Source organism: Crotalus tigris, unplaced genomic scaffold (genome assembly GCF_016545835.1).
Source record: "Crotalus tigris isolate CLP2741 ecotype Arizona unplaced genomic scaffold, ASM1654583v1 scf7180000019844.519500, whole genome shotgun sequence".
In the NCBI taxonomy this organism is placed as follows: Eukaryota; Metazoa; Chordata; class Lepidosauria; order Squamata; family Viperidae; genus Crotalus; species Crotalus tigris.
Window position 1 is genome coordinate 73,630 of NW_024097737.1, and position 15,301 is coordinate 88,930.

Here is a 15,301-nt window from a genome sequence, read left to right on the forward strand (position 1 = left end):
ATAGTATATAAGTGCTATTTCTATTTCACTCTGCTCTGCTCTGCTCTACACTACTCTACTATACTCTATTCTATTGCCATGGTATATAAGTGCTATTTCTACTCTACTCTACTCTACTCTATACTCTATTGCCATGGTATATAAGTGCTATTTCTACTCTACTCTACTCTACTCTATACTCTATTGCCATGGTATATAAGTGCTATTTCTACTCTACTCTACTCTACTCTATACTCTATTGCCATGGTATATAAGTGCTATTTCTATTTCACTCTACTTTACTTTACTTTACTCTACTCTACTCTACTTTACTCTACTCTACTCTACTCTACTGCCATGGTACATAAGTGCTATTTCTATTTCACTCTGCTCTGCTCTGCTCTGCTCTACTCTACTGTATTGCCATGGTGGCGCAGTGGTTAGAATGCAATGTTGCAGGCTGAATAGAAAATAGAATAGAATATAGAATAGAATAGAAAATGGAATGGAATAGAATAGAATATTCTTATTGTCATTGTGTAACTCGAAACAAAATTAAGTAATTAAAAGCCACACAGGTAAGAAACCGTACCCTCCCATTTCTCTTTGGTTACAGGTGGAAGAAGAAGAGAAAGAGAGAAACTATAAGCAACTCCTGGAGTGGGACAACCAGAACTTGGTGCTTTCTGAGGAAGCCATTCAGTGTCCAATCTGCTTCATGAACCTGGAGCCTGGAGAGGGCGTGACCCTCCGGGAATGTCTCCATTCCTTCTGCAAGTAAGCCTTGGCTCCAAGGTCTTAGGAGACATCTAAGATGGGTTTAGGTAACTGGTCTCCCTAGTATGGGAATTGCTAGTTCCTACCTTGGTGGTCTCTTGATGGTCTTAGGAGACATCTAAGATGGGTTTAGGTAACTGGTCACCTTAGTATGGGAACTGCTAGTTTCTACCTCTGTGATATCGCAATGGTCTTAGGAGACATCTAAGATGGGTTTAGGTAACTGGTCACCCTAGTATGGGAATTGCTAGTTCTACCTTGGTGATCTCTTCATGGTCCTAGGAGACATCTAAGATGGGTTTATGTAACTGGTCACCCTAGTATGAGAATTGCCAGTTCCTACCTTGGTGGTCTCATGATGGTCTTAGGATACATCTAAGATGGGTTTATGTAACTGATCACCTTAGTATGGGAAATGCTAGTTCTTATTTCGGTGATCTCTTGATGGTCTTAGGAGACATCTAAGATGGGTTTCCATAATTGGTCACTCTAGTATTGGAATTGCTCGTTCCTACCTCAGTGATATCTTGATGGTTTAGGAGACAGCTAAATTCATAGCTCTTGGTGATCAAGAGGTATCAAAGCGTGTGGTCTTTGGTGCTGTCTGAGCTTGGTGGTTTTCTTGCAGACATTTCATTACCCAACTAGGGAACATCATCAGTGCTAGCATCAAGCTCAGAGAACACCAAGGACCTCACAGTTCAACCCTCAGCTACAAATGTTCTTTTCTGTCGGTGTCCAGGTGTGCTCTTCATGGCCATATTGGAATTCTCTGGAAGTTCTTGGTGTGGTTCAGTTGTAGGATGATCTGTTCTGTACTTTCTCCTTGCATCCTCAGGGACTGCTTGAGGGGGACCATCCTCAACAGCCCAGAACCGGAGGTCAAATGTCCCTACATGGACGATAACTATTCTTGTCCCTGGCAGCTGCTGGACCGCGAGATCAAAGCGGTGAGTATCCAAATGGACCTCGAAACCAGCGTTTCGTCCCCACTTCTACTCTTAACGTTCCTCCCCACTGCCCCAAGAAGAGAAGAGCTGTGGCTTTCCAAAGGATATCCACCCTCACGCCCAACACACAAATGGTGAAGGATGCTAGGGCTTGTAGCTCAGCAACATCTGGAGCAGGGTCTCCTAACCACTTAGATTGGGGAACATATTTGGAATTTTGACCATACACTGGGGGAGGAGGGGGTGTGCTCTCACAAAATGGTGGGCACAGCAGATATAATCACAGGAGATAGATAGACCAGTTTGACAAATTCTCAGATTATTTTGAAAACAAAATATGTCTTTCTGTCTGTCTAATCCAGTGGTTCTCAACCTGTGGGTCGGGACCCCATTTGGGGTCGAACGACCATTTCACGGGGGTCGCCAAACAACGCAGTCCGCCATTTTTTTCCCCCTTTTCCTTAGCTGTGCTCCTCCCTTTTATTCTCTTGGCTTTTGAAAGCCAATAGAAGAGACTCTCTTGAACAGAGTCTAATTCTATTGGCTTTCAAAAGCCAATAGGAATTGTCCAGGCTGTCTCTGCCCCGCTGAGCCCGCCAAAAGTCCCATTCTGCAAACGGTGCTACACCAGTTGAGTAGTCCTCGATTTACGACTGGTTGAGTAGTCCTCGACTTACGACCGGTTGGGGGTCGCGGCATTTAAAAGGTTGAGAACCACTGGTCTAATCTATATCTAATCCATCTATCCACCCGTCTCTCTGTCATCTTTCTAAGTTTCTATGTCTACAACCTATCTAATCTACAGTATTGTATATGTATCATCTATCTTTCAATTAGCTGTCATGTGTATCTATGTATCAATTTATCCATCCACGTTTCTATCACCTGTATCATCTATCTCAGTGGTGGCGAACCTATGGCACGGGTGCCAGAGGTGGCACTCAGAGCCCTCTCTGTGGGCACACACGCGCCGTCACCCCAGTCCTAGGCCTTCAGCTGGGTTTTATAAAACCTTTTCGCTTTAGGCCTCCGCCACCGTGTGCAAAAAAAAAAAAAAAGGTTCAATCAGTCAATTTCAACTTCTCGGGGGGAAAAAAAAGATCTTGCAAAGTTTCGAATTGATTGATTGACCTTTTTAGTCGCACCCGGTCTGCCGTTACCACCGTAGCCACACCACCCAATGGACCACACCCACCCGGCACTCGACAATGCATGTGGGTTTTGGGTTACAGTTTGGGCACACGGTCTCTAAAAGGTTCGGCATCACTGGATTCTATCTCTATCATCTGTCTGTCTTTATTGATCTATCTAATTGCTATCATCTCTGTCCATCCATCCATCCATCTATCCATCCATCATATCTATCTATCTATCTATCTATCTATCTATCTATCTATCTATCTATCTATCTATCTATCTATCATCTATCTATCTATCATCTATCTGTATCTTTAATCATCTATCTCTATCAATCTATCTCTATCTTTATTTATTTATTTATGAGACTTATATACCGCTTTAAGTGCAAGCACTCTCTAAGCGGTGTACACCAGTAAGCAATGTATATATATATATTTACATTGCCCCCAACAATCTGGGTCCTCATTTTACCTACCCCGGAAGGATGGAAGGCTGAGTCAACCGGTGAGATTTGAACCGCTGACCTGCTGATCTTTAATCATCTATCTCTATCAATCTATCTACTATCTATCTATCTATCATCTATCTATCTATCTATCATCTATCTATCTATCTATCTATCTATCTATCTATCTATCTATCTATCTATCTATCTATCTCCATCTTTAATCATCTATCTATATCAATCTATCTCTATCTCTATCTTTAATCATCTATCTCTATCAATCTATCTACTATATATCTATCTATCATCTATCTATCTATCTATCTATCTATCTATCTATCTATCTATCTATCTATCTATCTATCTATCTATCTAATCTGTCTATCATCAAGTGATGGTTTTTACCAAAACCATCATAAAACGTGGTCATGTGACCACGGGATGCTGCAAACAGCCATAAAGGAAGAGCCGAGGTGGCGCAGCAGTTAGAGTGCAGTACTGCAGGCCACTTTAGCTGACTGTGTTCAGCAGGTCAGCGGTTCAAATCTCACCGGCTCAAGGTTGACTCAGCCTTCCATCCTTCCAGGGTAGGTAAAATGAGGACCCAGATTGTTGGGGGCAATGTAAAATATATATATATACATTGCTTACTGGTGTACACCGCTTAGAGAGTGCTTGCACTTAAAGCGGTATATAAGTCTCATAAATAAATAAATAAATAAATAAATAAGTCCAGTCACATGACTGCAGCTATTAGAATTTTGTACCTGGCTTATAAGTGGCCTTTTTTCAGATCTGTCATAATTTTGACAAGGTCGCTAAGCAACCAGTTGTAAGTCGAGGATTACCGACATCCTCCTCCTGCTGGGGGTTCCACAGGCTAAAATTTCATGAAACGATTGTCCTAGCAGATTGTCCCTGTTCGAGCAGGATCAGGAGGAGGAGCTGGAACACCCTGCAAAGATCTTCTCTAAATTCGTCTCCATTTCATCCGCAGCTACTCACGGAGGAAGAATATCAGCACTTTCTGGACTTGGGAATGTCCATCGCTGAGAATCGCAGCCGGTCCAGTTTCCACTGCAAAACGACGGACTGCCGGGGTTGGTGCTTCTACGAAGATGACGTCAACGAGTTCGACTGCCCGGTGTGCCACAAAGTGAACTGCCTGGTTTGTCAGGTGAGCCGTGTCTCATCTTTGGATCGGGCACCACGCCGATCCTGCACAGAAGGACTTAGCCCTTAGACCAGTGGTTCTCAACCTTTTTAATGCTGTGACCCCCAACTGGCCATAAGTCGAGGACTACTCAACTGGTGCAGCACCGTTTGCAGAATGGGACTTTTGGCGGGCTCAGCAGGGCAGAGACAGCCTGGACAATTCCTATTGGCTTTTGAAAGCCAATATAATTAGATTCTATTCAAGAGAGTCTATTCTATTGGCTTTCAAAAGCCAATAGAATAAAAGGGAGTAGCACAGCTAAGGAAAGGGGGGGGGGGAAATGGCGGACTGCGTTGTTTGGCGACCCCCGTGAAATGGTCGTTTGACCCCAAATGGGGTCCCGACCCACAGGTTGAGAACCACTGCCTTAGACTTATATACCTCTTTACGGTGCTTTACCGCCATCTCTAAGCGGTTTACAAAGTCAGCATATTGGGGGGGCGGCAACAATCTGGGTCCTCATTTTACCGACCTCAGAAGGACGGAAGGCTGAGTCAACCTTGAACCGGTCAGGATCGAACTGATGGCAGTGAAAAGAATTAGCCTGCAATATTGCATTCTAACCACTGCACCAGAGAGGGAAAAGGAAAGGAAGGAGAGAGGAAGGAAGGAAGGAAGGAAGGAAGGAAGGAAGGAAGGAAGGAAGGAAGGAAGGAAGGAAAAAAAATATTGCAATAGCTCTTAGGCTTATATACCGCTTCGTAGTGCTTTACAGCCCTCTCTAAGCAGTTTACAGCCTCTTCCCCCCCCCACACAATCTGGGTCCTCATTTTACCGACCTCAGAAGTATGGAAGGCTGAGTCAACCTTGAGCTGGTCAGGATCAAACTGATGGCAGCTAGCAGTCAGCAGAATGCAGTACTGCATTCTAACCGCAGCGCCACCAGGACTGGTCGAGTTAGTAAAGTTTTACACTTAGCCAAGAAAAACCAAATGTACAGCTACAGACTAGGTGGAACTTGGCTCAACTGAGATTCTATGAGAGGGACCTTGGCATCCTAGTGGACGATCACTTCAACGTGAGCTGGCTGTGTGCAGCCAAAAAAGCCAATGCCATCCTTAGCTGCATAAACAGAGGCATAGAAGCAAAATCATGCCAAGTGTTAGTACCGCTTTTTAAAAACCTTAGTAAAGCCACACCTGGAATCCTGCATCCAGTTTTGTTCACTACATCACAAAAAAGATGTTGAGAGTTTGAAAGAAGTGCAGAGAAGAGCATCTAGGATGACTTAAAGACTAAAATGTTGCAGGAACTGGGTATAGATAATCTAGATAATCTCTTCATTAAATCTAGTTTAATGAAGAGAAGGATGAGGGGGGACAGGATAACAGCGTTCTAATATCTCAGGGGCTGCCCCAAGGAAGAGGGAGTCAAGCTATCCTCCAAAGTGCCTGAAGGCAGGACAAGAAGCAACGGATGGAAACTCATCAAGGAGAGAAACAACCTAGAACTAAGGAGAAACTTCTTGACAGTTAGAACAATTAACCAGTGGAACAACCTGCCTCCAGAAGCGGTGAATGCTCCAACACTGGAAGTCTTTAAGAAGAGACTGGACAGCCATTTGTCTGGAATGGCGTAGGGTTTCCTACCTGAGGAGGGGGTTGGACTAGATGACCTCCAAGATCCCTTCCAACTTTATTATTATTATTATTATTATTATTATTAAGGATAATAATAAGGGTGAAATCCTAGCAGTCTTCCAGTATTTGAGGGTTTGCCACAAAGAGGTCAGCCTATTCTCCAAAGCTCCAGAAGGCAGGACAAGAAGCAACAGATGGAAACTAATGACAGAGAAAAACAATTTGGAATTAAAGTTGACACTTCCTGACAGTGAGAACAATTAACCCGTGGAACGACTTGCCTCCAGAAGTTGTGGGTGCTCCATCACTGGGAGGTTTTCAAAAATAAAGTAGAGAACCATTTGACCAGGATGGTATCAGGTCTCCTGCCTTGAGGAGGGGGTTGGACTAGAAGACCTCCAAGGTCCCTTTCAACCCTATTATTCTATGTCAGTGGTTCTCAACCTTTTTAATGCCGCGATCCCCAACCGGTTGTAAGTCGAGGACTACCCAACCAGTCGTAAGTCGAGGACTTTCCCTGCCCGGGAGCGCCACGCATGCGTGGTGCCGCCCCCTGCACCGGCCGAGGCGTAGCTGGCAAGCGGCAGAGACGGTGCAGGCCGACCACCGGCTGGGCCACCAGATGGCCCAGCCCAAGGGAGGTAAGGCACCCGCTGGGCCCCACGCGCGCCAGCAACCCTCCCTGCGCTCGCCGGCCTCCCACCTTCCACCCCTGGCCCTCTTTTACTTACTTTTAGTAGTTGCTCAGCAGGGAGGGGTGGAAACTTCCAGACAGCTCGCCTTCACTGCAGACAACTTGCAGCACCATTTGCGGACTGGGACTTTTGGCGGGCTCAGCAGGGCAGAGACAGCCTGGACAATTCCTATTGGCTTTTGAAAGCCAATAGACTAAAAGGAAGTAGCACAGCTAAGGAAAAGGGGGCAAAAAAATGGCGGACTGCGTTGTTTGGCGACCCCCGTGAAATGGTCATTCGACTCCAAATGGGGTCCCGACCCACAGGTGGAGAACCACTGTTCTATGTTCTGTAGTAGAGTTCCCCAATCTTTCCGGATTTGAGGACTGGAGGAGGGGGGGGGGAGAGGATGGTTCTCTGCAAGTGGCTGGTGAACATGTGAGCGCGCCACTCTAGTTGAGCAAGCACTGGGCACGCATGTCCGCTGCTCACACAAATGGCGCACGCACGAACGAGCTTGCCTGTTTCCCGCACAAGTGGGGATGTGCACGTGTGTGCTCGCTCACCCGCTGCTTCTGCGACCCGGTTCCAAACGGCTCATGGCCCAGTTAGCGGGCTGCAGCCTTGGGAGTTGGGGACCTCTGTTCTATATGGAAAATGTGGAGTTGCTCCACCTCCTGTGGGGAATCTCTGCTCTGATTTTTTTTTTTTAATTAAAACGTTTTACAAAAATTTTACAAAAAACAAACCCCCCCTCCCCCTCCCCCACTTCCCAGAGCTGAGTACAGGATTACAAATATAACAATCATAATTTAACTAACATTAACCAACTATATAAAAAACCAAACTTAATACACTTTAACTCCTTTTTTTTAAAGATAAAATGAACAAATTAAAAATAAACATAATAACATAAATAAACAAATTAATATCCTAATTCTTAAAGTACAGTATAATAAAAAATTTCACTATAATAAACTAATAATAATAATAATAATAATAATTAGTCAATTGCAAAAGGCGGCCTTACTAGGAACTGCTTCCATCCTGCGACGATATCTGTAATACCATCAAACATCCACATCTGCCTATCCCAGGTCCTGGGTAAGGACTTGATTGGTAGACAAAATGCCAAATCCAGTCTGAACATCTGGCTGACTGTGCGATGATCAACAATAATAATAATAATACTCATTATTCAAAAAGTAAATGGAACTTTTTAGTCCCATATTTATTTTGAATATAATCTATCCATCTTCTCCAATCCGCAATATATCTTTCTTGTGAATGATCTTTCAAATAAGCAGAAATTTTTTGCCATTTCTGCTAAATTAGACACTTTAAGCATCCATTCTTCCATAGTAGGCAAAGAATCTTTCTTCCAAAATTGCCCAACCAATAATCTTGCAGATGTTATAAGATTTAACATCAAATTAATTTCTTTAACAACAGAATCTACAATAATACCCAACAAAAATAATTGTGGAGTAAATTTTATCTTTCTTTTAAAAATCTTTTGAATGTTCCACCAAATCTTAATCCAAAAAGCTTTTATATTTCTACAAATCCACCAAATATGAAAATAAGTTGCATCCAAACTACCACATCTCCAACATTTTGGCAGTAGATTAGGATACATACAAGACAACTTTTGTGGATCCAAATGCCCTGATTCTTTTATGGATGGAAAATTTGTCCTTGCGGATGCATTCTTGGAGGAAAAGATCTCCGTGTGATCCTTCCAACTTGGGCGACATAGGATCCCTTACTCTTCATCTGGGAATCTGTGCCCTAATGCAAAGGTCCCCAACCTGGGCCATGGACGGTTACCGGTCCCTGTCTTGTTAGGAACCGTGTCACGCAAGCGCCGAGCAATCAAGCAAAGCTTCATCTGCGCACGTGTGGGATCTAAGTTGTGCACGAAACCGTCCCTCCCCCCAATCCCAGTCCGTGGAACAGTTGCCTTCCACGGAAGCGGTCCACGTTGCCAGAAAGATTGGAACCACTGCCCTGAGGGGTGGATTAGTGGCAGGGTGTGCTAAGGGAGGGTCCATTCCAGCCAACCTTGGTTTGATGACAGATGGGGGTGTAAGGACCCACCCCACTTTGCATCTTAAGAAGACAGAACTCTTGGAATAATTCTTCCAACAGGAATCCTTTATTAAGAAAAAGTGGTTGCAGGCGTGCTAGACAGGACTTGGGGTTCAAGCTCTCCCATTCGAGGTTTTAAGGGGTTCCCCAGTAGTCCCACCCAATCACCCCCCCCCTTCCAGTGATAGTTTCAGGCATCACAATCCCACCCCTTTTTTCCTTTGTTCCGTCTGGATGGAGACTTCAGATAAACTACATGAAAGGTAAATAGCCTCCTTTGTTATGATAAGGTCTTTTGGTGCTAACCACATTCAAACTCTTTGAGGTTGCAATACACACATTCAGTTCCTTAGAAGTATACTGAAGGAAGTGAGGGCCATAAAGCCCCTTTGTTCTCCCCCTTCTCTCCCTCTTATGGCAGAATCCAGAGAAGGCAGAATTGGGGTTTTCTATATTTGATAACTAAAGATGAAATATAATTGGATTCTGACATCGGGTCCAAGTCACATTTTCCCCATAGGCTATTCACGAAAACATGAACTGCAAGCAATACCAGGACGATCTCCAGGTCCGGGCGCAGAACGACCACGCAGCACAACAGACCACGGAGATGCTGCTGGTAAGAACAGCGGAGCGGCAGGGAGCGGTTTTTATTACCGAATTAAGAGAATTTATAGGGGCGCCCAACTCCGGGCTGAAGAGATAAAACCCCAATAACAAAAGCCAGTGAACTCCCACCTTTGCTGGTCACAACAAACCAGCCACAGGAGGAGTTGTGTATCGCCCTGGGGTTCCCAGACCCCCCTGGCAAAACCAGGTCTTTGGGGGCGACGAGATGGGGTGGGTGTGGGGGCAATTTTATTTCTGCAGGAATGATGTTCCACAGGGAGGGAGCTACCACAGAGAAGGCCCTTCTTCGTGGTCCCACCAGATGGACCTCCTTAGCAGAGGGGGGCCACCTGTAACATCCCGTTTGCCCACTCTGGTGTGTTGGGTAGATATAAAGGCAGACCCTAACACTAATCCTAACTTGTAGACAAAGCCCCTTCCCTCCGGGATCTGTCTGTCTGTCTGTCTATCTATCCATCTATCTATCTATCTATCTATCTATCTATCTATCTATCTATCTATCTATCTATCTATCTATCTATCTATCTATCTATCTATCTACTACCTAGTTCATCTATCTGTCTCATCTATCTACTGGTCTACCTGTCTACCTACCCACCTTTCTGCCTGTCTCTCTGTTCATCCATCCATCTACTGTATCATCTATCCCTCTATCCATTTGTCTGTCCATGCATCCACTCTATAATCTGTCTGTCTGTCTGTCTGTCTGTCTGCCTATCTGTCTATCTATCTATCTATCTATCTATCTATCTATCTATCTATCTATCTATCTATCTATCTATCTATCTATCTATCTATCTATCATCTATCTATCAATCTATCATCTATCTATCTATCTATCTATCTATCTATCTATCTATCTATCTATCTATCTATCTATCTATCTATCTAATCTGTCTGTCTCTCCATCCCTCCATTTATCCCTCCATCCTTCTATCCTAACCTAGCCCTATCATCTCTCTCAATCATCTGTCTATCAATATATCCATCTAATCTCTATTGTCTATCTATATTCTCTCTTTCTCTCTTTCACCCACATTTATTATTTTTTATAAACAACTCAAGGCAGCAACTATTCCTAATAGTCCTCCCTCCTCCCATTTTCCCCACAACAAGAAACCTGTGGGGTGGGTTGGGCTGAGAGAGAGAAACTGGTTCAAAGTCACCCAGCTGGCTTTCATGCCTAAGGCGGGACTAGAACTCACCGTCTCCTGGTGTTTGGCCCATAGTCACCCAGCCAGCCTTCATGCCTAAGGCGGGACTAGAACTTGCCGTCTCCTGGGGATTGGCCAAAAATCACCCAGCCGGCTTTCATGCACAAGGCAGGACTAGAACTCTCGGTCTCCTGGTGATTGGCCCAAAGTCACCCAGCCGGCTTTCATGCCTAAGGCGGGACTAGAACTCACCGTCTCCCCGTTTCTAGCCTGGTGCCTTAACCACGAAACCAAACTAGGACTCTTATCAACCTTTCCTCTCCCTCCTGGTGCCACGAGGAAGAGGCGGGCACACGGTCTGGCTTGTTTTGGGCAGCTTTGTTCCCTTTTTCAGAGACTGGTGCGGGATAAGGAGGCCATGTACTGCCCCAGCTGCAGGATCATCGTGCAGAAGAAGGATGGCTGCGACTGGATCCGTTGCACCGTCTGTCACACGGAGATTTGCTGGGTGACCAAAGGACCACGCTGGGGACCAGCTGTACGTATTGACGGAGGGTGGAAACGAGGGCGCCCCGGGCAACCTCCTGCCTTTGGGAATAGTTAGGATGCATCCTAAATACTGCACAAGGCAGATCAGGATTTCTCAATCTTGGCAACTTGTAAGACTTGTGGACTTCAGTTCCCAGAATCCCCCAGCCAGCTGGCACTGAAAAATATCCCAGACACCGATATTACAGCAGGGGTCCTCAAACCTGGCCACTTTAAGACTTGTGGACTTCAACTCCCAGAATTCCCCAGCCGGTTATGCTGGCTGGGGGATTCTGGGAGTTGAAGTCCAGTAGTTTTAGTTGCCAAAATTGAAAAAATCATTCTGGCTGGGGGATTCTGGGAGTTGAAGTCCACCCCTCTTAAAGTCACCAGGATTGACATCCATTGAGATCCAGACCCACCATCTCGTGATCCAAAATTCAGACGCTTGGCCACCTGACTCATATTTATGACAGTCGCAGTGTCCTTGTGTGTGTGTGTGTTACGCGATTCCCCCCTTTTGCGACCGTCGGATGATCAAAATCAATGGGGAAGCCAGATTCACTTAACAACCGCGGTGATTCACTTCACTTAGCAAATGTCTCACTTAGCAACATCAATTCTGGGCTCAGCTGTGCTCATAAGTCAAGGACTGCCTGTACAAAGCCCACCGAATAGCGAAAAGAACAGCATCGCTGCCTCCTGCTGGTTGTCTGAATTTTTGCATCCCTGCTATATATATATATATATATGTTTTCTGAGATTTTCGCGGGTATTTGTATGTAGGTCTTTGGTTGTTCGGGTTTTCTCCCACGTAAAATTGGAAGTGTCTTGCCAAGACACTTCCAATTTTACGTGGGAGAAAATCCGAACAACCAAAGACCTACGTGTGTGTGTGTGTGTGTGTGTGTGTGTGTGTGTGTGTGTGTGATAATATTAAAAATATGAACCCTGGGAATATTCGTGTTTAAAATAAAATGAGCACCAAGGTAGTTAAAACTATAAAAGTTTAATTGAAAAACGCCAAGCTTTCGCCGTCACCTGCCGACATCATCAGGGCTTAAAACGCCAGAGAGTGAGAGAGTCTTTTATAAGCAAGCCGAAGTCTGCGCCCGGCTCCTTGATAGATGAGACAGATAGATGATCAAAGGATGGGGACAACCAGGGAGGTTGCCCCACCCGCCTTAGAATCCAAGGAGAAGGCGGCAAATGAGGACACACACATAAATAAGGGGTGCAGGAAGAAACGGATCACCGGAGTACAATCTATCCCAGTGGTTCTCAACCTTTCTAATGCCGTGACCCCATAATACAGTTCCCCATGTTGTGGTGACCCCCAAGTGGGTGTGGCCACCAAGAAGAGGGAGTAGGACAGCTAGGGAAAAGGGAAAAAAATGGCGGACAGCGTGGCTTGGCGACCCCCGTGAAATGGTCATTCGACCCCAAATGGGGTCCCGACCCACAGGTTGAGAACCACTGATCTATCCAATTAGGTCCGGTAACGAGATCAAGGAGCCAGGTGCAGACTCTAGCTTGCTTATAAGAGACTCTCTCACTCTCTGGCATTTTAAGCCCTGATGATGCCGGCAGGTGACGGCGAAAGCTTTACGTTTTTAAATTAAACTTTTATTGTTTTTATTACCTTGGTGCTCATTTTATTTTAAATATATATATATATTTGTAACCTTCCCAGCTGTGCTCCCATCAAGCAGAATCAATCGGGGAAGCCAGCTTTGCTTAATTATGCGATTCATTTAACGACCATAGTGATTTGCTTAATGATCGCAGTGATTCGCTTAGCGACTGCATGATCCACTGAACAGCTGTGGCAAAAGAGGTCTTCAAACGGGGCGCAATCACCGTCTTGCTTAGGAGTGGAAATTTTGGGCTGACTTGCGGCCGTTAACTTGAGGACTATCTACAGTTAGTCAAGATGGAGAAAACCGACTCGTTTAATGACGGTGGCGGTGGATTAATGACCATTGCAAAAAAATAAATAAATCATAAAATTGGATGCGGTTAGGAGCCGCAGCTTTACGACTGTGATAAGAGTTACGTTCGTAAGTTGAGGACTCCTTGCAGGCCCATTTTTGAGGGGGACGGTCTCGTCCTTGCCGGTCCCGCACCCCCTTTTGACGCTCTTGTGCTTCTTTCCCTGCAGGGCTCGGGCGACACCAGCGGGGGCTGCCGTTGCAAAGTGAACGGGGTGTCCTGCCACCCAAATTGTCAGAACTGTCATTGATCCAGAGACTCCTGAAAAAAAATCAGATTTTTTTTCCCAGACACTCCGCTCGCCTGCAGGGAAACACGGGAGGCCTGGATGACAGCCGGGGGTGACTTTGGGACAATTGCCCGGGGTTCTTCTCCTGCAGGACCAGGGACCTCCGTTCCCACCACGTCCATCTGGGAAAACACTCCGAGGTGGCCATGGGGCCGAGGATGCACATGGGGGCGTATTTTCGTCCCCCCACCCTCCTATGTCGATCGTGTCCAGAACTTGACTTGTTGGTTAGTTTTCACTCGAGATGTTGCTTCGTCTTTTTTGTAAAAAAGAAAAAGCAGCAGGACACGATTCCTTTTTTTTTTTTTTTTTTGAGCTTTCCAGGTCAGATCTCCGTGATCTAACGAAGCCACGGATGGTTGCCACTCGTCGCAGTAGTAAAACCAGACTTTGGAGTTGCGATTTTATTTACAAAACAAACCACAATTCTTCTCCCTTGTTGGTTGTTACGGAACGGGCCCCTTGGCCTACCTTCCCTTTTTCGCTTGTTTTGCTCTAAGGACGTTCCAACTTCCTGCTGTCTTTCGGTCGCCTCTGTGATTTGAGACCAAATCCGGATCAGATGGAGCTTTGGGGTTAAGGGGGGTTTGTGTGTGTGTGTGTTACCTCCCCCGTTCCCTTCCACCCAAATCTAGTTTCTGAAATTGAAGGCAAAAAACAGCACAGAATCTTTGCAGGGAATGGGAGAAGTCCGCAGAGTGAATCTTCAACGGCTGGGAATTAAAAGTTGTGGAATTGCTGAAAAGGTCTTCTCTCTTTTTTTTTTGAAAAAAAAAAAAATGCACCATTTTGTGAATTTACTACTTGAAATTATATGAGGAGATTCTCAGTCAATCCAGGACGTGGCTGTCCCAAAGGTGCCTTTTTCAAGAGGCAAGTGGACTGTCCTTCGTTTTTCCTTGAAGACGTTTCGCTTCTCATCCAAAGAGCTTCTTCATTTCTGGGGAAGAACGAAAGAAGAATCGAAGAAGCTCGGTTGGATGAGAAGCGAAACGTCTTCAAGGGAAAACAAAGGACAGTCCACTTTCCTCTTGAAAAAGCACCTTTGGGTGTACTAGGAGGTGTAAAAATAATGGGGAGGATGTAGTCGGGTAGTTTTCAGAAGTCTAGAGAACCCCAGTCTAAAGATGATCAGGGGACCGGAGGCTAAAACCTACAAGGAACAGTTGCTGGAATTGGGTATGTCTAGTTTAAGGAAGAGAAGGACCAGGGGGGACAGGATAGCAATCTTCCAGTATCTCAGGAGCTGCCCCAAAGAAGAGGGAGTCAAGCTATTCTCCAAAGCGCCTGAAGGCAGGACAAGAAGCAACGGATGGAAACTAATCAAGGAGAGAAGCAACCTAGAACTAAGGAGAAACTTCCTGACAGTTAGAACAATTAACCAGTGGAACAACCTGCCTCCAGAGGCTGTGAATGCTCCAACACTGGAGGTTTTTAAGAAGAGACTGGACAGCCACTTGTCTGAAATGGTATAGCAGTGGTTCTCAACCTGTGGGCCGGGACCCCATTTGGGGTCGAATGACCATTTCACGGGGGTCGCCAAATAAGGCTGTCCACCATTTTTCCCTTTTCTTTGGCCACACCCCTGGCACCCGGTGATGTATAAGTGGTTGGGGGTCACCACAACATGGGGAACTGTATTATGGGGTCGCGGCATTAGAAAGGTTGAGAACCACTGTGGTGTAGGCTTTCCTGCCTGAGCAGGGGGTTGGACTAGATGACCTCCAAGGTCCCTTCCAACTTTTATTATTATCATTATTATTGTTACTACTACTACTATTATTACAGCGTTTCTCAAATCTGGGGCAACTTTTAAGACGTGGACTTCCAATTCGCAGAATTTCCCAGCCGGGCCT

The 15,301-nt window shown here is 45.4% G+C and overlaps 1 protein-coding gene across 1 annotated transcript in view; it reads left to right on the forward strand.

The window, feature by feature from the left end:
* RBCK1 (RANBP2-type and C3HC4-type zinc finger containing 1) overlaps nucleotides 1-14,295 on the forward strand; it is a 36,859-nt gene extending 22,564 nt beyond the window's left edge. Inside the window, exons 10-15 of the mRNA XM_039364770.1 lie at nucleotides 596-756; nucleotides 1,595-1,706; nucleotides 4,289-4,468; nucleotides 9,373-9,471; nucleotides 11,031-11,174; nucleotides 13,326-14,295. Coding sequence (XP_039220704.1) covers nucleotides 596-756; nucleotides 1,595-1,706; nucleotides 4,289-4,468; nucleotides 9,373-9,471; nucleotides 11,031-11,174; nucleotides 13,326-13,406 — 777 coding nt within the window. The 3' untranslated portion in view covers nucleotides 13,407-14,295. The remainder of the gene's footprint in view (nucleotides 1-595; nucleotides 757-1,594; nucleotides 1,707-4,288; nucleotides 4,469-9,372; nucleotides 9,472-11,030; nucleotides 11,175-13,325) is intronic.
* The last annotated feature ends 1,006 nt before the right edge of the window (nucleotides 14,296-15,301 follow it).